Source organism: Pipistrellus hanaki (genome assembly GCF_964339955.1).
Source record: "Pipistrellus hanaki genome assembly, chromosome: 5".
In the NCBI taxonomy this organism is placed as follows: Eukaryota; Metazoa; Chordata; class Mammalia; order Chiroptera; family Vespertilionidae; genus Pipistrellus; species Pipistrellus hanaki.
In genome coordinates, this window is record NC_140507.1 from 90902402 (window position 1) to 90924858 (window position 22457).

The following is a 22457-nucleotide window of genomic DNA, read 5'->3' on the forward strand; positions in this document are numbered from 1 at the left end:
ACCTCAGGCTGGCAGAGGAACCAGCTATGGTGGGAGTGTTGGTACCATGGGAAGCAGCAGGTGCTGAATACCAGGGTTTCTTTTTATTCTTTCTTTCTTTTTTATTTTTATTTATTTATTTATTTTTGTCAGAGAGGTGGTTATTGACGATTTATCAGCATACCAGGGGACCCAGGTGCCTCCGTGCCCGATGTAACCAAGCGTGTACCCACACCGGTGAGTGCTCATAAGTGTGTCTGAGCAACTGTCTCTGGATACACGTGACTTAGTGTTCCCATGAGTCTCTGCCAGTGTACCCATGCGAGGCCCAGAGCCCTGTTCCTCTTTAGCAGTTGGCTCCACAGGAAGCTGTTGGGGTGGGGGTGAGGGTGCTGAGGCTTCTCCCATCCCCCACCCCTCCCTTCAGGACACTTGCACCCACAGGGCTGAGTGGTGGAGGTGAGGACCTGCTTCCAGAACCCCAAGCCTATGCTGTGCCCAGACCCACCTCAGCCCACAGCTGGGGACAGAGGCACCAGCAGGCAGCCGGGCAATCGAGGAAAAGGAAGGTGAGGTCACCCGGACTCTGACCCACTGACATTCCCCCTGGGCGGGCTGGAGGCCTCGGCCCTGGCTGTGCGCCTGCAGCAGTGAGGACACGTCTCCACGTGGTGAGTGCCCATCCTGGGGGCTTGGGAGTGGAGGGACAGGTGGGCCAACAGGGACAGACTGGCAGCGAGGTCTGGGGCAGCCTGAGGGGCAGTGGCCAGGCAGCCCATCCCTTTCTGTCCACCCTCTGGTCAGCCTGTTTTCAAGCTGCGGGCGAGGTGGTTTGACCCGCTTTTTTGTCCTGCAAAGTCTGTGGTCCTAAGAGGTCTCTCCGGGGGCTGGGGTCCATGACAGCCCACCAGGTACGACAGGAGGATGGAGCCCCTTGTGGCCAAAGTCTGGGGAAGAGACAGTGGATGAAGGGGAGGGTCTTAACCTTCCTGCGGCAGAGTCGCCAGGCACGCGTTGCTTTTAAACTAGAGATGTTGGAACACACACCCCCACACCCCATGGACCTCTCTGAAACAGAATCTGAAAGCTGGGGCTGGGGTGTCTGACTTTCAAAACAAACACTTCTGCTTAAGGCTGGTGTCTGAGCGCCAAGCCTGCGAACGGCTTCTCCCCAAGCCAGCATCCCGGGAGGAGAACCCTCCGCCGGGCAGCCCTCCAGGTCCCTCCCCCCAGGGCGGCGCTCCTGGATCCACCACGGCCCACCTCGGGGAGCCTCGCCCCCCGGCTGCCTGGGGTGGGGTGCAGCAGGGAGGAAGGCTGTGGTTTTGTTCAGGACACACCCAAGCCTCTGCTTCCTCCCAGCCCCCAAGGCCGCACGGCCACCAGCCTGCCTCAGGCCTCGGGGGTCTGGAAGGTGGCCCGGGAGCAGCCGGGAAAGGGTGCGTTTGGAGCGGGTGGCTGAGGCCCTGGAGCCGGTGAGTTGTAGTTCCAAAACAGGGTGGAAGGCTCGACCACCAAGCAGACCAAGGGAGGACTGCCCTGCCCGCCATGGGCCTGAGCCCTCTGGGGGGCTCTGGACAGAGGCGGGCTGTCGCTAGACCTTGAGGCGCCCAGGGAATGTCAGTGGCAGACCCACCAGTATGTCTTGTGGCGGCCGTGTTCGCACCCCCTGACTCCCAGCCCTGAGTGCTGGCCCCTGCAGCGCTCAGTATCGCTACCCAGATGGCAGGATGGTTCAAATCCCGCCCCCTGCCTCTGGGCAGCCGTGGGCAGGCGACTTCCCCTCTGGCCTCCCTTGTCCCCCATTGAAGCGCCGTCACAGACCTCGCAGTAAGATCCCAGCTCAGGCCCGCACGCAGCAGGAGCTCAGAGAACATTGTCAGGCGGCCCTGCTCCCTCTCACTGCCCTGCCCCCAGCCTTGCTCCCTGCGCAGCCCCTGCAGGCAACCTGTGTGCATCCTCAGCAGCCTTCTGCCCCCCCCAGAAAGGGCACCCAGGGGGGTCCGGTCGTTACTGAGTTCGCAGGGTGGGCTCCTGAGGAGGACTGGACAGAGATGACGGCCACAGCCTGGGCCTCTTTCTGGTCTGTTTCCCAGGCACTTACGAACCGCGTTGATATCAACAAACTCCCTGTGAGGAAAACACTGCATCACGTCTGCCTCCCTGCCTCCGGGACCCTGACCTCTCCACCCCCAATGCCTCCCAAGTGCGGGCGGGGTTTTCCCTCCAATCTGTCCGCTTCTGCAGCTGCTCCACGGGAGCTGGATGTTGGTGTATAGCGTGTGTTTTATGCCTTTCTACAGCAAGCTAGCGTGCCACTGTTAGGAATGGGAATCCTTGTATTTGTAAGGTTTTTCTAAAGCCTGCACTGCCTCCCGTGCTCTCACCTCATCCCCCTGGTTCGGCTTCCGGGCTCCTGGCTGTGTGCCAGGGGCTCGATGGGGCTTTTCCCGGCTTCTTCCCGCCTGGGTTCCCGGCGCCCTCACAGCTGCCCTCCCCCCGGGCCGAGGGGCCAGAGGCACGGCAGCCGTTGGGAAAGGTGTGTGGTGGGTGATAAGGAATTCAGACTTGCAGCACCACAGATGAGGTGGTTTTTAATCTCCGTGAGCTGTTCTCTGGGTTTCTATGTATGCGTCTGACTGTGTATAATTATGTGTGTGTGTCTATGTGTGTGTGTCTGCCATTGTCCACTGGTGTTAATCTATGGACTGTGTGTGTGTTTGTGTCTTTGTGTGACTGGAAGATTTGGGGGCCACCTGCGTATGATAGCAATAAGGAGGGTGCAGGGGGATCACAGGGCCCGTGGGAGAGCAGGATGTGACCAGGACAGAGCTCTGGGAACACAGAGTTTAAAGGTCAGGGAAAAAAGGAAGCTTAGGCCAGCTGGTGTGGTTCAGTGGTTGATCTTCAAACCATGAACCAGGAAGTCATGGTTTAATTCCCATCAGGGTGCATGCCCAGGTTGCAGGCTTGATCCCTGGTGGGTGGCGTGCAGGAGGCAGCCCGTCTATGATTCTCTCTCGTCATTCATCCATCCAGCCTGTTGCATCACAGGAGGAATGAACTTCTAGAAGGGCGTGGTCAGGGGGTCCAGCAGAGGAGAGATGGGGAAGCGCCCATCGGACTTGGCCTCAGAGAGAGCTAGAAGGCTGAGGGGTGCGAGGGACTGCAGTGGCTGTGCAGGGGAGGGTGGCACAGACGGAGTGTGCAGAACTCTCTGAGAAGGGAGGGGAGAGACTGAGAAGTTGCCCGCCAGCCAGGAACTTTCCAGAGGAGTGAAAAAGGAGGCAGCACTCGGCCGCTGGCGGGCGCACAGCTGTAGCCCTGGCACCAGATCTGGCCCCGACACGCAGACACAGAGCCAGGCAGGCACAGAGCCCACAGGGGCAGAGCAGCTCTCCTCAGGCCCAGAGGACACAGGCAGGTCCCACCCTCAGATACTAATGGGCCTTCACACACACGCACCCTCACACACACACACACACACACACTCTCTCTCACACACTCACACTCACATACACACCCACACACACTCACATACACACACACACACACAACACACACACTCACATACTCTCACACACACACACTCTCTCTCACACACTCACACTCACATACACACCCATACACACTCACATACACACCACACACACTCACATACTCTCTCACACACACACACACACTCTCTCTCACACACTCACACTCACATACACACCCACACACACTCACACACACACACACACCACACACTCACATACTCTTACACACTCACACACACACTCTCTCTCTCTCTCACACACACTCACACTCACATTCACACCCACACACATGCACATACACACTCACACACACTCACATACTCACACACACTCACATACTCACACACACTCACACACACACTCTCTCTCTCACACACACTCACACTCACATACACACACACACACACTCACACACACACACACACCACACACTCACATACTCTTACACACTCACACACACACACTCTCTCTCTCTCACACACACTCACACTCACATACACACCCACACAGACTCACATACTCACACATGCATATACACACTCTCTCACTCACACACTCACACACACTCACATACTCTCACACACTCACACACACTCACATACTCACACACACACACACACACACACAACACACACACTCACACACTCACACACACACTCTCTCACACACTCACACTCACATACACACTCACACACACACACAACACACACTCACATACTCTCACACACTCTCACACACTCACACTCACATACACACACACTTACACACACACATGCACATACGCACTCTCACACACACTCACATACTCACACACACTCACATACTCACACACACTCACATACTCACACACACTCACCACACAGACACACACGCTCACATACACACTCACACACACTCTCTCTCTCTCTCTCTCTCTCTCTCTCTCTCTCTCACACTCTAAGTTTTTTAAAAACCCATAGTAAGAAACATCAGGTTTGTGGTTGCTGGGGTGGGGGAATGGGTAAAGGGGCAATACGCACAGACTCCCAGTTAAAGATGACTGAGTCCTGAGCTGCCATGTGCACAGTGCCGTGTGCCAATTCCATCATAACACTGGACTGTGCGCCAGTTCCATCACCAAACTGCAGGAAACGACAGGTGCTGAGTGTCAGCACACAGACGGACACTCAGACCTGAAAGCACACGCTCTACACACCAACACAACAGACAGCGGGACTCACCCACTCACGCACCGGGCCCCGTCAGGAGCCCAGCCTTGTTCCCGAGGCCCCAGAGCGGCCGCTCCTCCCACAGCTCTCAGCCCCCCTCGGGAGGCCTTGTCCAGCCCAGAAGGAGGCTGGGAGGCTGGGGTGGGGCTGCCAGAGCTGGCCTCCCCAGGCTGGAACCGGAGGACCGGGAGGACCGCAGCCAGCACCCAGCCCTGCGCCCCTCAGCAGTCCCCGCCCCTCCCGCCGGCCCGGTTCCCGCTGCGCTCCTGCTCCATCTCAGCTGCACACTCTCTCCCGCAAGCCCGCCCATGGCTGCCCCAGGGCTCAACCACTCCTGGCCGGCCTTCCCTAAGCTGTGGCTGAAGCGGCGGGCCTTCAAGAGAGGTAAGCGGGCAGCAGCAAGCAGCGGGCACCGGCCAGCAGACGGGTCCCACCGCGAGCGCTCCTCGGCTGGGCACGGACTGCCCGAGGCAGCCCCGGCTCCTCGGCCCGGGACCCCCTGGGACACCCAGACTGTGGGTCCCTCTTGTCCGGGAGGAGCATCTCCCCGGCTCCGCGTGACTTGTCTCAGGAGGTGCGTGTGCAGGAGAGGATTCACCTTGTAGCTCCTCGGGGCAGCCTCGTAGCTTCCTGGGCCCTGACACTGCCAGCTCTGGCGGCTGCGGGGCAGAGGCTCAGCGAGAGCGAGCAGGGCGGAGACCCCAGGGGTTCTGGTAGGTACCTCCCTTGAAAACATACACACACACACACACACACACACATTGGACAGTGACACCCACCCCTGTCCTGGGCCTCAGTTTACCTCTGCGGTGGCTAGAGGGGCCCTTGTGTTATATCCTCCCGCCTGGGTGTATTGCTTTTGCAAAAAGGTACTTCTTCAATCTCAGGAGGAAGTTAGCCGTTGAAGATAAGCCGATGGTGTCCGGGGCCACGGTGTGTGGGACACTCTGTGATAGCAACACCCTCCTCCCCCCCACACACACGCGCGCACACACACACACACACACACACACACACACACACACGGCTTCCACTACCTTCCCACAGCGTCTCCGAGGCAGGCCAGCCCCCTGCTCGGCCTCAGCAAATTCTGGCCCCGTTATGTGAGAGAGCTGAGGACTTGTTCAAGGCGGCAAAGGATGCCCACTCAAGAGGGGGTAATGAGGAGATTCATAGTTCTTTTCCCTGCAGACTCTCGCTGAGAGCCCTTTGTGCGCTTGGCACTCCGCTGGAGGAGATAGTGATGTCAAGGGACCTGAGGGTGGGGCTGGGGAGAGAGAGGGTGACAACTGAAGAGCAGTCATAATGATGGGAATTGCTGCCAGCTGTGAAGTCTCATGCAATTAGACTCAGAGAGGCTGAGTGACTCGCACAAGGTCACACAGCAAGGACTAGCTAGAGGAACCGGCATTTAAAACCGGTTCTGTCCCAGGGCCACCTTTGAGGTATGTCCTGCCCAATGAACAAAGCTGCCAGTGCGGGCAGCTGGAGGGCCTGGGGAGGGTTTTTAAATCTGCCAGTGGGTGGCAATGCTGCAGAATTGAATGCCTCAGCTGCAGATCAGCAGGGCACCCGCCTGTGACCCAGGTCCTTGCAAAGGCCTACCAGCTCCCGGTCACGCAGCCCGGTCAGTCTCCCTGCCCGGCTAGGTTGAGGCTGTGGCTGTAGGCCAGCAGGTGAGAGAGTGAGCTGTGGGAACCCGGGGTGGCTCTTAAACCGCTTTGTGGCGGCGGCTGCAGATGCTGCTGGGGGGAGAGGCTGCCTGGGACCTGAATCCGGGCTGACAGGCAGCGTCTTCGAGAGGATCTTGTCGGGGGAGGAGGGGAGCGTCCTTCGTCTTTAGCCCTGGAGGGCGTAGGGAGAGGGCCGGTTTGTGTCCCTCTTAGGCTCTGTAGCAGCTGCCTGGACTTTCCCGGGAAATGGTGGGGTTGGATTTGAGGAGGCAGACAAGCAGGGGGCGGGGGGGCCTCCAGGGAGGCTCCTGCAGCGGGGCTGCCCTCCCCTTCTTCGCCGTTGTCCCCGTTACCCCTCTGGCCACACGTTCCCACTCATTCCCCCAAGTACAGTACGTACAAACCTAATTAGTGCCTCCTGTGCCTCAGCTTGGCTTCTTTCTTACCTGGCCTCTCATGATTCTGACCCCATTCCATCTACATCTCTCACCGGCTCATCCCCTAAGAATATCATCTCCTGCTGTAATTCCTCACTGCCTCTGGGCCCTGCCACATCACCTACCCCCTTTCCCCAACTACCCATCCATCCCTCGTCCATCTATTCACCCATCTCACCATCCATCCATCTAACCATCTTCCATTCAACCAGCCAACTGTCCTTTATCCATCACCTAACTATCCATCCATTCATCTGTCTACCCATCTAAACATCATCTACCTAACTATCCATTCATCTAACATACATACATACATACATCCACCTGAGCATCCATCCATCTAACCATCCATCCACTCATTCACCCATTCATTTGTCCAACCAACCAGCCAGCCAACTATCTATTAATCTAACCATCCAACCAGCTAGCAACTATCCATCCATCCATCCATCCAACAATCCATTTACCCATCCAACCACCCACCCATTCATCCATCTAACACTTATTCACCCATCTATCCACTCATAAGCTCACCACAGAATGACCTGTTGCTTATAAGTCCTTTGCTTTGAGTTGGAAAAACCTAGGTTTACATCCAGCTCTGGTGTGACCTTGAGAAAATCAGTACATCTCTCTGAGCCTCAGTTTCCCCTTCTGTATAATAGGGACTCAAAGGGTTGCTTTGAGAATATGAGAATGCAATTATGTGAAGGCCTTATCACTAGCCCAGGCAATAAGAGTTGACTAATACACTAGCTGATTTGGGTAGTGTTGGTCTGTGGGCTGAAGTGTCCCTGAGTTCAATTCTGATCAAGGGGTGCATGCGGGAGGAAACCAATAGATGTGCCTCTCTCACATCCATGTTTGTCTCTCTCCCTCCCTTCCACTCTCTCTAAAAATCAAAGGAAAAATACCTTCAGGTGAGGATTAAAAAAACAACAGCATAAGGGGCTTGGAGATATGAAAGTGAATCAGATACAGAACCTGCCCTTTTGATCCGGCAGGGGTCAGCAACCCTTCCATAAAGGGCCAGAGGCTACAGATATCCGGCTCTGAGGGTCAGTGAGCTCTGATTCAGCTCCTGGATTTTGCTGTTGCAGCAGGAAAGCTGTCATACAGAGGGCCTGGTTGTAGGCTTGGAGCCACGTTGGGATGTTGGGACCCCTGGTGCAGAAGGGCACGAATAAACCAATTGCACTACCGCAGGTGGAGGGGAAGGGTGCGGAGCAACTCACTGTCCTCTGCAAAGCCTGTCCGCAGAGGACCAGAGTCCCCCATTGTCAGGCGGGGTGGGAAAGAGTGGTGAGGACAGCCCCGAGGCACACAGGAGAGCACTGAGTGTGTGTGTGTGGTGGGGGGGGGGGGCAGTTGAGAGGGCCGTGACATCCATCTGGTGTCACAGACTGAAGCTCAGGGCTCAGTCTACGACTGAATGACAGCCTGTGACTCCATGACACAGAGACTGGGGCTCAACATGCGACACCAGCATCAGACGTGAGTCTGTCATCAGAATTCAGCTCAGCCTGTTCTGGGGTCAGAAATTTCTGTCAAAACCCTAATTCATCCCTGGCCTTTCACCTTTAGCCTTTGGATGGCAGACCTGCAGGGGGCAAATGCCAGGCATGAGCTTGTCTTTGGCCCCAAGAACCCCTGCCGAGCACCGCAGGCAGGCCCTGCAGCCTCCCCAGGGGCCTCTGAGGACGTGGCCCGGAGACGGGTCTGCCTCTCCCTCCCAAGCTCCCATCAGCCTCAGGACCCTCCTCCACACCTGCTCTTTCTCACCCTGCAGCCTGCTTGCTTTATTCCAATATCCCCTGAGTCACAGATGCTGCCCTGGCTTCAGGTGGGGGAGGGGCTCGATGCAGGCGTGGTGAGGGCAGAACGGAGTCCCTCTATCCGCCTGGGGGCGGCCGGGAAGCCGGGATGATGGAGCTGTGACCTGGCCACACCGCGAGGCAGCCGAGGGCAGCAGGCTCACCTATAATACAATACCTTGGAGCAAGTGGAGCTGAAGCCTGGAGGCCCGCCCCCCCATAACTCTGAAAGGGGCCCCCGCAAGTTTTTTAAGTTACAACTTCTGAGATACAATTCACACCATGTAAGTCACCCACTTTACGTGTGCAGGCCTTTAGTATATTCACAGCGCTGTGCAGCTGTCACAATTTTAGAATATTTCCACTCCCCCCCCCAAAAAAAAAACAACAAACCTGTATCCTTTTCCTACCAGCCCATGATCCCCCATTCCCCACCCCAGCCTCAGGCAACCACTGACCTCCTTCCTTAGACCCTAGATGCACCTGTTGTGGGCACTTCACACAGTGACTCACACAGCACGTGGTCTTTGCGACTGGCTCTTTTGTTTTCAAGGTCCGTCCATGTTGCAGTGTGTGTCAGTGCGTCACTCGTGTTTATGGCGGAGTAACATTCCGCTGTATGGACGGAGCACACTCTGTGTATTCGTTTATCCATTGATGGGTATCCGGGGTTATTTCCGCCTTTTGGCTATTAGAAATAGTGCTGATATAAACAGTTGTGTTGGGGCAGACATACATATGAGATTATTTCTCTTGGGTAGATAGCTAGCGGTGGAATATCTGGGTCGGATGCTGACACTATGCTCAACCTTTAGAGGAACTGCCAAGCTGTTTCCCAGTCTTCTCAGTTTCCTGCATAGGTTTTTTTTTTTTTTTTTGGGGGGGGGGGTTGCACACATGTATGTGTATATGTATACTCTTTTCATTCATTTATTCATCAAATGCGTTTATTTCTGCCTTGACTATATTTTGCCGTTTTTGCTCCCAAAGGCCCTAGCAATTTTGTATTCGTAATTTTGCATTCTTTTTCTTAAAGGAGGCCTCCCCAAATTGTATAAACTTCAGCACACCCTCCACCCAAACTTGGGACATCATGCAACTGGGAGGAGAGGGGTTAGTGGGTATTGACAGCCCTCTCTCTGCTCACCACACACTGGAATAGAGAGGGTTGGTTCCCTCCCCGCTCTCACCTGCTGACGGGCACTTAGGCTGCTTCCAGATCTTAGCCATGGTGAATGGTGCTGCTGTGAACATAGGGGTGCATCTGTCCTTTCTGATTGGTGTTTCTGGTTTCTTGGGATATATTCCTAGAAGTGGGGTCACTGGGTCAAATGGGAGTTTCATTTTTAATTTTGAGGAAACTCCACACTGTCTTCCACAGTGGCTGCACCAGTCTGCATTCCCACCAGCAGTGCACGGGGTTCCTTTTTCTTCGCATCCTCACCAGCACTTGTCCTTTGTTGATTTGTTGATGACAGCCATTCTGACAGGTGTGAGATGGTACCTCATTGTCGTTTTGATTTGTATCTCTCCAATGATTAGTGACTTTGAGCATTTTTTCAATTGCCTCTTGGCCTTCTGTATGTCCACTTTTGAAAAGTGTCTATTTAGGTCCTTTGCCCATTTTTTTAATAAAATTATCTTCCATTTGTTAAGTTGTATGAGTTCCTTATAAATTTTGGAGGTAAACCCTTTATCAGATGTATCATTTGCAAATATGTTCTCCCATGCAGTGGGCTCTCTGGTTGCTTTGTTGATGGTTTTGCTGTGCAGAAGATTTTTATTTTTATATAGTCCCATTCATTTATTTTTCCTTAGTTTCCATGTATCAATAAACGTATTGCTATGACATATGTCTGATATTTTGCTGCCTATGAATTCTTCTAGGATTTTTATGGTTTCCCATCTTACAGTTAAGTCTTTTATCCATTTTGAGTTTATTCTTCTGAATGGTGTAAGCTGGTGGTCTAGTTTCATATTTTTGCATGAATCTGTCCAATTTTCCCAACACCATTTATTGAAGAGACTGTCTTGACTCCATTGTATGCTCGTGCCTCCTTTGTCAAGTATTAATTGAGCATAATGGCTTGGGTTGATCTCTGTGTTGTCTGTTCTGTTCCATCGGTCTATATGTCTGTTCTTGTGTCAGTACCAGTTTTGAGAACAGTGCTTTGTAGCATACTAATAACTTGATGCCAGGGCTGACCTGAGTGGCCAATGAACAAATTACTCCGACTCATGTTTCTGTGAAAGAGAGGCTTAGGGGCTTGCTTATTTTAGGAGTAACTAGCCCTGATTGCCTGCCTCCTTGGCTTTTTATTGTAACAACAGCGTGAACTCAAATTAACCTCTAGATACAATCAGCAATAAGCATCCTTGAGAAAGCACAGGCTTTTACAAGGTCAGATCTTTAAAGACTAGACAGAGATTCTAGAAAAACACCTGGCGGGGAGGGGGATCAGACTTGTTTGGAAAAGTAAAGGTAGGAGCTGCTGCCTTCGGCAAGGTCCCCTAAGGCCCCCCCAACCTTTCGGAGAATCCTCCTTACAGACATTTCAACCAAGTTCCGTGCTTCCCCACATCTCCCCCTTTTTTGTTTTGCTGGCTGCAGAGGGAGGCAGCGAACTTCCTGCTTGGAGGGTCGGGGTCTGCGAAGTGCGTTCACTGCTTGAGTTCTGATTTTATAGACTATAAGAAAAACAAAGAGAATTATAACAACAGCAAGGGTTAGTCCAATAGGTACCAATTGGTTTTAGGAAACCATGTGGTGGGGTCTGTCCACTCTAAATGCTCCTTTATGATATTCCAAGCAGTAGTCTATTGATGGCAAGTAAGGACTCTGATTTGCCTTTGTGTCATGTTTACTTTTTCAGTAAGGTTATCATGAAAGACTCCCCATGGATGCTTTTTAACATCAATCCAGGGGTGGTGACTACTGTTCTCTTTTAAAGGGGTGACACATATGTGCTTATGCTCCCAATCGCAATTAAGCACTTGCCTGTTTGCTATGACGACCTGTCTTTCCCCCAGATATGCAATGGCTGCCTCTATTGCCTGTAGTCCAGCTAACATTTTTTGACCTATGAGTTGTTGTATAGTGAGTTCCCTAGTTATATTATAGGCCATATTGTCTACAAATGTGGCAGTCTGCACAGACTCAGAAAGGCCCACCAAGGCAACGCTGGTGGTAGTAAGAATAACAACAGCCTAGATAATGGCTGCAATGAGCATTCCCAAAGATCTGTTGGCTGTAATTGGCTCAATGCTCTTTCTATGACTTCCATAGCTGACGAGCCTTGCCATTTCCTGGTGAGATTAACAGGTATCAGGATTTCTGCTTGTCTCCTAAGTACCACAGTAGTGCTGATGTTCAATGAGGTAATATTCTGGGTGGTAGTACAGGATGCAAAGTAAGCTCCTTCTCCAGCCTGGACTAGAAAAGATGAACTGTGGCTGATTAGTAGATCGGGACCCATAACAAAGACAAAGGGGTGAGTGGTGCGAATCAGGCTATTGTCAGTAAGATTATGAGTAAAAGTTAAACTCTAGTGGCCAGAGGGGTTCTGACAGACACTGTGCCACAATTTCAAAGGCTGAAAACATGGTCTAATCTCCACAAAGTTTCCTGAACTGGCCAGCCTAGCACTCCGTGGGGAACTCATCCCTCCCTCAGTCCAAACCTCAGGCATGCCTGCATAGCCGATATCACTAGCATTAGACGCACGGTGTACCAGAATGTCAATGTGGTTGGCTTGCAAATGACCATGTGGGCTCCAATCTATAACCTGTTGGTCCCCTAGGACCATCAAATGGGCACAATTTCCTCAACAGACTTCCCCATGGAATGCCTCAGCAGAGGTCCGGGCGCTTATTTTGCTTACGGAGGGATGGGAGGCACAGTAGCATTGGTCAGATTCCCGCAGGCCAGACTGCCTGCTGAGAGAAACATCTAATTTACCAAATTGCTTTAAAATGCGTCCTTATATCTGAAAAACAAAAAGTTTAAGAATTAGTAATACTTTCAGAAAAAGTTACAAAAACTATATAATCATTTTCTTTTTATTTAGTTTTACAATAGAATTGTTGTTCCTTCTGATTTTTTCTGTTAGTATTTCTATAAATTTAGATACTTTATAAAGTCATGTAAATGACATGGAATCTTGTCCTCTCTATAAAATATAATATTCTACAAAATTATAACTGATAACAATTAGTTATAAATGAAAGTATATTAGAATTTATTTAATAAGTACATATAAATAGAATAGAATTATATATTTTATTATTTGACAGAGTTCCCCATATACCTGAAGTATAAAATTTCCCTTATGAGAAGAGAAATTAAATTTTAAAATTTAAATCCTGGGAAGGGCCCTAACTGGTTTGGTTCAGTGGGTAGAGCATCGGCCTGTGGACTGAAGGGTCCCAGGTTGGATTCCAGTCAAGCGCATGTACTTGGTTGTGGGCACATCCCCAGTGGGAGGGTGTGCAGGAGGCAGCTGATCAATGTTTTTCTCCCATTGATGTTTCTAACTCTGTTCCTCTCCCTTCCTCTCTGTAAAATACCAATAAAATATATTTTAAAATAAAATAATAAAAGATAAGGGGAAGGCAATGAAATATATTATATATTATTATTATTAAACAGTATTAAGTAATTTTTAAAGTAATTAAGTTTTTTATTAACTTAACATAATTATTTTATAGATAAACCGAAGGACTTGTATACATACATATAAGTACAACCAATGGACACAAAAGTCTGGGGAGGGAGTGTATGTATGGGGGGGGGCAATGTTAAAATATGTACACAGATAATAATTTAATTTAAAAAATGTAAAAAAAATTTTAAAAACATAACATAATTATTTTAATAATCTATATTGTAAAAGGCCAGTGGTCATAACGCTGTAGTCACCAGGAGGCGCATGGAGCACCTCTTGGTCCCTACTCCCCCGCTCGCCCCAGCCCAGAACAGAAGTTCTTGGGGCACAGTGGGAGGCAGGCGCCTCATGCGATTCCGCACACTGGGCCTCTGGTGTGAACATAAAATCTTTGCTTCTTAGGCAAATACAGTAAAAACCTTTTTCCCCCTTACTTTTAGAAATAGGCTTATGTTTCCAATGGAAAATATATCAATACTTATATTTTTAAGAAGCATAACAGAGATAACATGACCTTGGCAGCTCCTAGGAGGCTGGAGAAGGGTGGGTGTGTCTGTGGGGGGACAGCAGGCCCTGGGGTTTGTTCCCTGGACTACAGTGACCCCTGGGCCTCTAACGGCTTTAGTGTAAAAGTACCAGTTTTTTCTAACAAAGAGAGTGCCCCCCCACACACACCTACCCCGCTGCTGCCATCTCTGCAGCCTATTCAAGGGCACTTTTGTAGCTCCAGTCCTTTAGGATGAATACTTGGGGAATTTAATAATTATTTCCCATATTTTTTCTTTCTGAGTAGACTAATAATATGAAATCGTGTATATAAGAAGAGAGCTTAAAAACAGAAATAAAAAGTCCCTACAGTAAATGAATGAGTACTCACACACACAAAAAAGAGAGACTGGGACATTAGCTTAGAATCTTATTTTATACTAGTGGCCTGGTGCATGGCATTCGTGCATGGGGATGGGGGGATCCCTCAGCCTGGCCTGCACCCTCTCGCAGACTGGAACCCTTCAGGGGATGTTCACCTGCCAGCTTAGGCCCGCTCCCTGCGGGGTCCTCTCTCTTTGTTTCCTGGTGAGTCTGGCTAGAGGTTCAATAATCTTATTTATCCTTTCAAAGGATTTTTTTTTTTGTCTCTGTGTCATTTATTTCCTGCCTGGTCTTTATTATTTCCTTTCTTGTACTTTTCTGGGCTTTTCTTGCTGCTCTCTTTCTAGTTCTTTAAGTTGTATGGTTAGATCATTTATTTCCAGATTTTCTTGTTTTTTGGGGTAGACCTGTAATGTTTTTTGAGGTAGACCAGTTCCTTCTCAGGACTGCTTTCACTGTGTCCCACAGATTTTGAATTGTTGTGTTTTCATTGTCATTTGTTTTGAGGGTGTTTTTAATTTCTGCTTTGATCTCTTTGGTAACCCATTCGTTGTTTAATAGCATGCTATTTAGCCTCCACGTGTTTGTTTTTTATTGTTTTTGTTGGAGTTTATTTCTAATTGTATGTCATTGTGATCTGAAAAGATGCTTGATATGATTTCAATCTTCTTGAATTTGTACAGACTTAGCCTGTGTCCCAACATGTGGTCTATTTTTGAAAATGTCCCATGTGCACTTGAGAAGAATGTATATTCCGTAGCTTTGGGATGAAAAGTTCTGAAGATGTCAATTAGTTCCATCTGATCTAGTGAGTCATTTTGGATTGCTGTTTCTTTGCTGTTTTTTTGACTAGAAGATTTATCCAGTGATGTCAATTGGGTTTTAATTCCTGGTTGATGTTCTCCGATTTAGCTGTTTTTCTAGTCTGGCCCCAGGATGAGGTACACGACACAACTGCCTATTGGGTCCACCATTTTCTCTCCTCCTTCTCAAAACCATCATCCCATTTTAGAGATAAGAAAACTGAGGCCTGTGGAGAGCCATGCCAGATGCAGAATTCAGGGCTCCTCACACCTTCCAGCTCAGCCTGACACCTTGTTCTGCCTTTCTCCACAGGCTCTGAGTCCAAGCCATGTGTCCAGTCTTTTGACACTGGGGCTGCAGACTTGACCACCAGCAGCAGCCGTGGATCCTGGAGGCCTGGGCACCTGGATTTCTTCTCCACCATGGGGGACGAGCAGGCAGGTGTCTGATGCCGAGGCAGGCAGAAGCGAAGGCACCAGGACCAGCAAGTACACTTTACTTAGCACCTGCATGTCACCAGGCACTTGGTGTGCACCATCTCAGGGGACCTCATTATAACTTGGCAAATTAGTTATTATCCCATGTTACAGACGGGGAAACTGGAATCATTTCTGGAACAAGAAGGGAGAGGGAAGGGTGGGAGGAAGGAAAGGTGGACAGAGAGATGAATGGGTTCATGGACAGCTGGACAATGTATGGAAGGAAGGAAGGAAGGAAGAAAGGAAGGAAGGAAGGAAGGAAGGAAGGAAGGAAGGAAGGAAGGAAGGAAGGAAGGAGGGAAGGAAAGAAGGAAGGAAGGAAGGAAGGAAGGGAGTAAGGACAGATAGGCAATGGATGGAAGGGTGGAAGGAAGGAAGAAGGAAGGAAGGAAGGAAGGAAGGAAGGAAGGAAGGAAGGAAGGAAGAAGAAAGGAAGGAAGGAAGGAAGGAAGGAAGAAGGAAGGAAGGAAGGAAGGAAGGAAGGAAGGAAGGGAGTAAGGACAGATAGACAATGGATGGAAGGGTGGAAGGAAGGAAGAAGGAAGGAAGGAAGGGAGGAAGGAAGGAAGGAAGGAAGGACAGATAGACACTGGATGGAAGGGTGATTGGATGGGTGAGTGGATATGCAGACGATGGATGTAAAGGGGAGAAAAAGCTCACATGGGAGCTCTGAGCTAGAGCCACCTGCAGAGCGGTCCAAAGCCAGGCTGAGATGGCCAAGTCTTACAGTCACACATCAGTCAGTGTAGCCGGTGGGCGACTCAGGGAAGGGTGTGATTTCCCAGAGGGGGCTGACAGCGGCACCATCTGCTGACAGTCCCCACAACATCTGGGCAGCAGGTCCTCACTGAAGGGGTCTGCGCGGCATTTACACTGCCCACCACTCTAAGGAAGGGCACTCTGTGTATCCACCTCTGTCATCCTGTATAAAAAAGCCTAATGTGCAAATTGTCCCCTCAACCAGGAGTTCAACCGGGAGTCCCACCAGGGGGTGGGCTGGCCAGCCACCTGCCTGCGGCCCCTCCCCCTGGATGGTCCCACCCCAGCTGGCGGTGGCAGCAGCCAGCCAGGGAAAGGGAGGCCCCAGCTGGCAGCCAGCAGCCACTAGGGACCCTACCCATGCACAAATTTCATGCACTGGATCTCTACTCTATATATATATAAAAGCCAAGTGACCAGAACACCAGAACAGATCAGCATGACCAGTGGTAATGACACACACTATAGTGGCCAACCAGCCCCAATTGCCCCCCACAAAACCTCTCACAGCCCCTCCCCCAGCCCAGCCTGGCCCCCAATCAATCTCCCCCACCCTGATGGGGGGAAGGGCCAGCCGGCCAACCTCCCATGTCCCCTCCCTCCACTAGCCAGGCCCCATCAGCCCCCATCCAGGCCAGCCGGCCAGACCCCACCCATGCACGAATTCGTGCACCAGGCCTCTGGTTTTATATAAGAGAACACTGGAGCCAAGCAGGGAACTAATTGGCTCAAGTGTCAGGGATGATCCAGGATAAACAAAAGTAGGACAGAGATGCAAATTGAGTTACAGCTCCTTCCAGGGTTCTGAACCTCGTGAGTAGGAGCCATGGGCTGCAGACAAGCAGGCCAACAAGATGGTGAGGGAGAACCTGCCTGGGGGAGCAGTGAGACTCAGCCATGCAGGGGGGCTCTGCACCCAGCACCTCCGTGTCTCAGCGCGGCACTCAGTCACCATCGCTGGAGGCAAGGGGAGCCATGGTCCTTGCCCCTCCTTCCCATTCCGGCCCCAGCCCTGTGAGTGCCGCCCTGCACAGCCTCAGTTCCGTCCACATCTCTCCCTCCTTCTCCAGGCCCCTGGCAGAGGCCACCATGACCACTCTCAGGGGTGTCCTCCCTGCTCCACCAGCTCCCGTCTTGCCCTCCTCCACCCACCACCAAGCCCATCTGGGCTCTGCATCTTTCCAAGGCCAAACACAGCCCCTAACTCCCTGCCACCACTGTGAGCCTGAAGGTTAAATCCTTAGCTGGCCCACCAGGCCTCCTGGTCCAGCCCAGCCCCTCCCTCCACACCTCCAGCCGCCAGGAATTCTGCCAGCTTTTGGAGGTGCTGTGAGCTCTCAGGCTCTGGCTTCTCAACATGCTGCTGCGTTTTGTTGCCTGAAATGCCCGCACCCATGGCCTCTGCCTACCCAACTCCCATTCATTCCTCGGGCTTCACTGCTGTCACTTCCTCTAGGAAGCTGGCCTTGATTGATTGATTGATTATTGATTGATTCAATTTCACCTTTAGTAGGACTTTTTATTGAAACTCTATGAACTGATGAGATGTAGATCATTTTAAGATATATGATACGTGGTCCTGGCCTGTGTGGCTCAGTTGGTTGGCATTGTGTCCTGTATCAAATGGTCACCTGTTGGATTCCTGGTCAGGGTACAAGCCCAGGTTGCAGGCTCATAGGAGGCAACCAATCGATGTTTCTTTCTCACACATTGATGTTCCCCCCACCACCACCTCTCTCTCCCTTCCTCTCTCTCTAAAAGTCAATTAAAAAAAAAAAAAAGTAAGTAAAAAAAAATGTATGACACTTGACCAAAATGCACAGTTAAAGAAATAACTTTTATGTCATGTGGAGACTATTTTATGTGGTAGGAACTAGGGGTTTTTGGTTTGGTTTTGGCTATGGAAGCTGTCTAAAGGTTTCCTGGAACATCACCTACTGTAATTGCTGGATTTCATCCCCAATGCTCCCCAGTGCACTCTGGCAGCCAGGGACTGAGTGGCTTGCCCAGAGAAAGGGCCCTGACTCCTGAAATAGAAAACTTGGGACATAAAAACAGTAACCACCTGATATCTGCTCCCACCAGTCGAGCAATGTGCAAACCTTGTCTCATGTTACCTGCAGAGCCATCAGCCCATTTCAGAGATGAGAAAACTGAGGCCCACAGGAACTTGGCCGTGGGGACACTGAGCTGGCTAATAAAGCCATAACAGGACTGCAGACCTTGAGTAAGGGCTTTTTACCAGGCTGCCATTCGAGAACCATCCCTCCTGGTATTTATCTGCTATTTTATTTAAAACCGGTTCCCTTTGGCCATGGTGAGATAGTACAAGGGAAACAGTAAGTATGCAGTTGCTTTGTGTGCGGTATTTAAACCTGCGCAGTGAGCCCCTCTGCAGAGGGGGGTCCCGGGCTGTCTGCATGGGGAGCCCATTCCCCAAGGTTCTCCCTCCATGGCCCAGAGAGCAGAGCCTGAGCCAGGTGCAGTGATGAGTCAGAGGCCCGGAGAGGCCCCCTCTGGCCGGTCCCATGTTCTCTCACCAGAAGATGCTGGAGGGAAGGTGTGGCCCCCAGTGAAGCCTGCCAGTTCCTCCAGCAGTGTGCCAGCTGCACGGAGCGGGCAGCCCGTGCCCTCGCCTGCCACCCGGCTCTGGCCCGGTGCCCACGGCTGCCTCCCGGGAGGGACACCAGATGCGAGAGAGGGAGCGGGGCCCGGCCCAGGCCGGAGGCTGTCCTGACGTGTTTATATGTATAGGAGGATGGAAGCCAGGACCACAAGGAAATGTTCGGGGCGGTGGCCGGGGAGAAAGGAGGTCGCTAGAGGCTGTGCAGGCACCGGGGGTGGGACTGGAGATCTGACAGGAGGCTGCTGCCAAGGTCTCTCCCAGGAGGCCAGGCGTGTTGACAGAGACTGAAGAAGGGGCCCTGGTGTGCCAAGGACAGAGGGCAGAGAGGAGGCAGAGAAGGAGAGGCCGGGGAGGTGGGAGGGAAGCAGACCTGGGCACAAAGGAGAGATTCCGGAAGAAAGGAGGCCTGGAAAACAGTGTGGCAGGTCCTTGAAAAATCAAAAATGCAATTACCATGCGCTCCAGCCATTCCACTTCTGAATATCTGCCCCCAAATCCTGGAAGCAGGGACTCACACGTATCGGCACCCCCATATCCACAGCAGCGTTATCCACAACAGCCAGCACGTGGAGACAGCCCAGCACCCCCAGCAGATGACGCATGCACACCACGTGCTCTGTCTACACACACTGTGCGGCCCACCCACACGGCGGCCTGTTATCCGGCCTTAAAAAGGAATGGAATCCCGGCACTTGCGAGAACAGATACACCTTGACAACATCAGGCCAAATGACATAAATCAGACACAAAGTGATAGATACCCTGTGGTTTCCCTGAGAGGAGGGCCCTGGAGGCGGCCCCTCCACAGAGACTGGAGTAAAGGTCCCCAGGGGGCGGGAGGGGCCGGGAGGGAAGGGGAGTGAGTGTTGGACGGAGACTGAGTGTCTATTTGGGAGGATGACAAGCTCTGGAGCTGGATGGTGGTGACATGACGTGAGTGCGCTGAATGCCACGGAGCTGCACACGTACAAATGGCAGGAACTGGTCCACTTTCTCATGCACATTTTGCCACAATCCCAAGAATGACGAGGGAGAGGTCAGAACGCAGAGCGCGCCAAGTGGGTGAGGCCAGGAGAGCAGGCCGGGCCCACGCTCTCCCTCCCTTACTCCGGGCGAGTGCGGCCTCCGCTGCCTCCTGCCAGCGGAGACCCCGCGGACCCAGAGCTGGCTTCCGGTTAGCGGGTATTTTTCCACTTCGAACTGGAACCGTCCCCACCTCGTCTTCGCCGGAATCCCCCCTTCTCCCTCACCTGGTAAAAAGACAGGCCGTGTCACAGGGTCCGGGGGTAGGGTGGCAAGGTTGCACAAATAAAATGACAGGACACCCAGCTGGATTTAAATGTCAAACATTGCCACATTTTCTATACTAGAAAACTTACTTGTTGTTTATCTAAAATTCGGTTTAACCAGGAGTCCTGTATTTTATCCAGTAATCCTCTCCAAGGGCCCTCTTGCAGAATTCATGCGGGGGACACCTCCAGCCACCAGCTGGGACAGTCCATTGAGGGCTTCCTGAGATCACATGATGCCTGGGGCAGGAGATGCCCACCCACCCGCTTTCCCACCTGGAGACGGTCTTAACAGAGGCCTGGAAAAGGACAGAGGGACACCTGGCCTAACCTCAAGGGGTTGGGACAAGAGCCTGGAGGGCATGCCAAAGTTGGGTTTTGAAGGATGAATAGGAGTTCACCAGGCTGACTCTAAGTGGGCTGGGAGAAAAGGGTCTCCAAAAAGAAGAAAAGGCAGGTGTTGCAAAATTGACAAACAGAATGACTGGGAGGAAGAGAGAGAAGGGCAAAGGAAGCAGGGGAAAGGAGCAGAGATCAGAGTAAAGAAAGAACATAGAGCTTGGGTCCAGACAGACCAGAGTTTGAGCTTCGCTCTGCTGTTTACGGACTGCGTGGCTCTGGGTTAGTCCTTTCTCCTCCCTGCCGCTTTGTCTCCGGATCCGGAAAATACTGCCCCCTGGTGGAGCTGCTGTGGGAGACACATCTGCGCAGCTGGTGTCTAACCCTGCCTGGCACGTTGTGCCTCCTGGGTGGGAGGGAACCTGAGGCCACGTGGGGCCAGAAGCAGGGGCGGCCGAGCCTGGAGCCTTTCGGACTGTGTGGAGGCGCGCGCTGTGGTGTTAGGAGCAGCCGGGGAGCTGGGAGGGAAGGGCAGTGGAAGGAGACGTGCCCGAGTCCTCTCTGCAGGAGGGGGCAGAGGTGGGGAGCTGAGCGAGGAGGGTGCAGGGTCTGGTACTGCAATTCCTAAATGCTGAGAATGTGATCATCACGAATCTCCTTGCATTGCTTCTGAGTGGCTTTAAACATTACATTAAGACGTTATCTTGATGCCTGAGTTTTGGGTTCCCCCTTAGCTCTGTGCCTCGGGCAGATGCCGCACCCCAGTCCCAGCGTGGTGGGGAGACAGGGCCCAGAGAAGCTGAGCCCCAAGCAGCCCGGCGACCGGGAGCCGCACGCAGCGCAGCCAGGACCGCGCTCCTCTGCGCTGGGCGCTCGCCAGCTGCATCTGCAGCCTGGTCTCCCCTGAGCCTTAGGAGCAGGGCGAGCAGCAGGCAGGGCTCCTGAGGACCATGGTCCGTCGGAAACTCAGAGGAGGCGGGAGCCCTTGGCGGAATAAGGCCTTGAAGGCCCGGGTGAGACAGGGGCCCGTGGGACTGCCCTCCGCCCGCGCCCACCCCCCGGAGAAGGCGCCGAGCTCAGGTGGACAGAGGGGTACGGGCAGGCTGGGTCTGGGGCCTCTGCTGCCTCCGCCAATGTGCTTTTTTCCCCCGCCTGCAGGAGGACGCGGTTCCGGGGCCGCTCGGGGACAGCACAGAGGACCTCAGCCTGGACTGGGGGGCCCTTCAGGGCAGCCAGTATCTCCAGGACCTGGGCCTCGAGGCCCCTGCCCATGGCCAGACTGGAGCGGCCGGGGCCAGGGACCCGCCCAGCGGAGCAGCAGGAAGCGGGTCAGCCTCCTCCGGCTCCGCGGGCCCCCGGGGCCGGCCGCGGAGGTGCAGCTGGGCCAGGCCCCGCAGCTGCTCGGACAGCTGGCAGAGGTTGGTCCCCGCCACGGAGCCTTCCGTGACCCTCCAGGATCAGGGGCGTCCGCACCCGCAGAGGCAGCCCCCTTCCAGGACACACGTGCATGCCCACACGCACATCCACGTGCACGGGAAAACATGAGTGTGTGCAAGCCCCAAACGACACTGTGCACACACCGCGGGCAGATGCGAGCCCAGGTGTGCACGCTTGCCCACACACACCTGGTGTGCCGCTGCCCACGTTCACGCACAGGCTGGCACATGCACTCGCTCTGACCCACATCTATTGGTCTACATGTCCCACTCCAGGACAGTGGCATGTGCATGCACAAAGCCACAGATGCCCTTGGAATCAAGACACACATTGCCCTGGCTGGTTTGGCTCAGTGGATAGAGCATCGGCCTGCAGACTGAAGAGTCCCAGGTTCTATTCCAGTCAAGGGCACATGACCGGGCTGTGGGCTTGATCCCCAGTGGAGGGGGAAGGGGTTGCAGGAGGCAGCCGATCAATGACTCTCTCACATCACTGATGTTTCTCTCTCTCCCTCTCCCTTCCTCTCTGAAATCAATAAAA

The 22457-nt window shown here is 52.7% G+C and overlaps 1 protein-coding gene across 1 annotated transcript in view; it reads left to right on the top strand.

The window, feature by feature from the left end:
- The first annotated feature begins 366 nt into the window (after positions 1-366).
- The window catches only part of ARHGEF18 (Rho/Rac guanine nucleotide exchange factor 18), a 79662-nt gene continuing 57571 nt past the window's right edge, over positions 367-22457 (top strand). The window contains exons 1-3 of the mRNA XM_084884395.1: positions 367-650; positions 15301-15425; positions 21639-21898. Of these exons, the coding sequence (XP_084740521.1) occupies positions 15411-15425; positions 21639-21898 (275 nt within the window). The 5' untranslated portion in view covers positions 367-650; positions 15301-15410. The remainder of the gene's footprint in view (positions 651-15300; positions 15426-21638; positions 21899-22457) is intronic.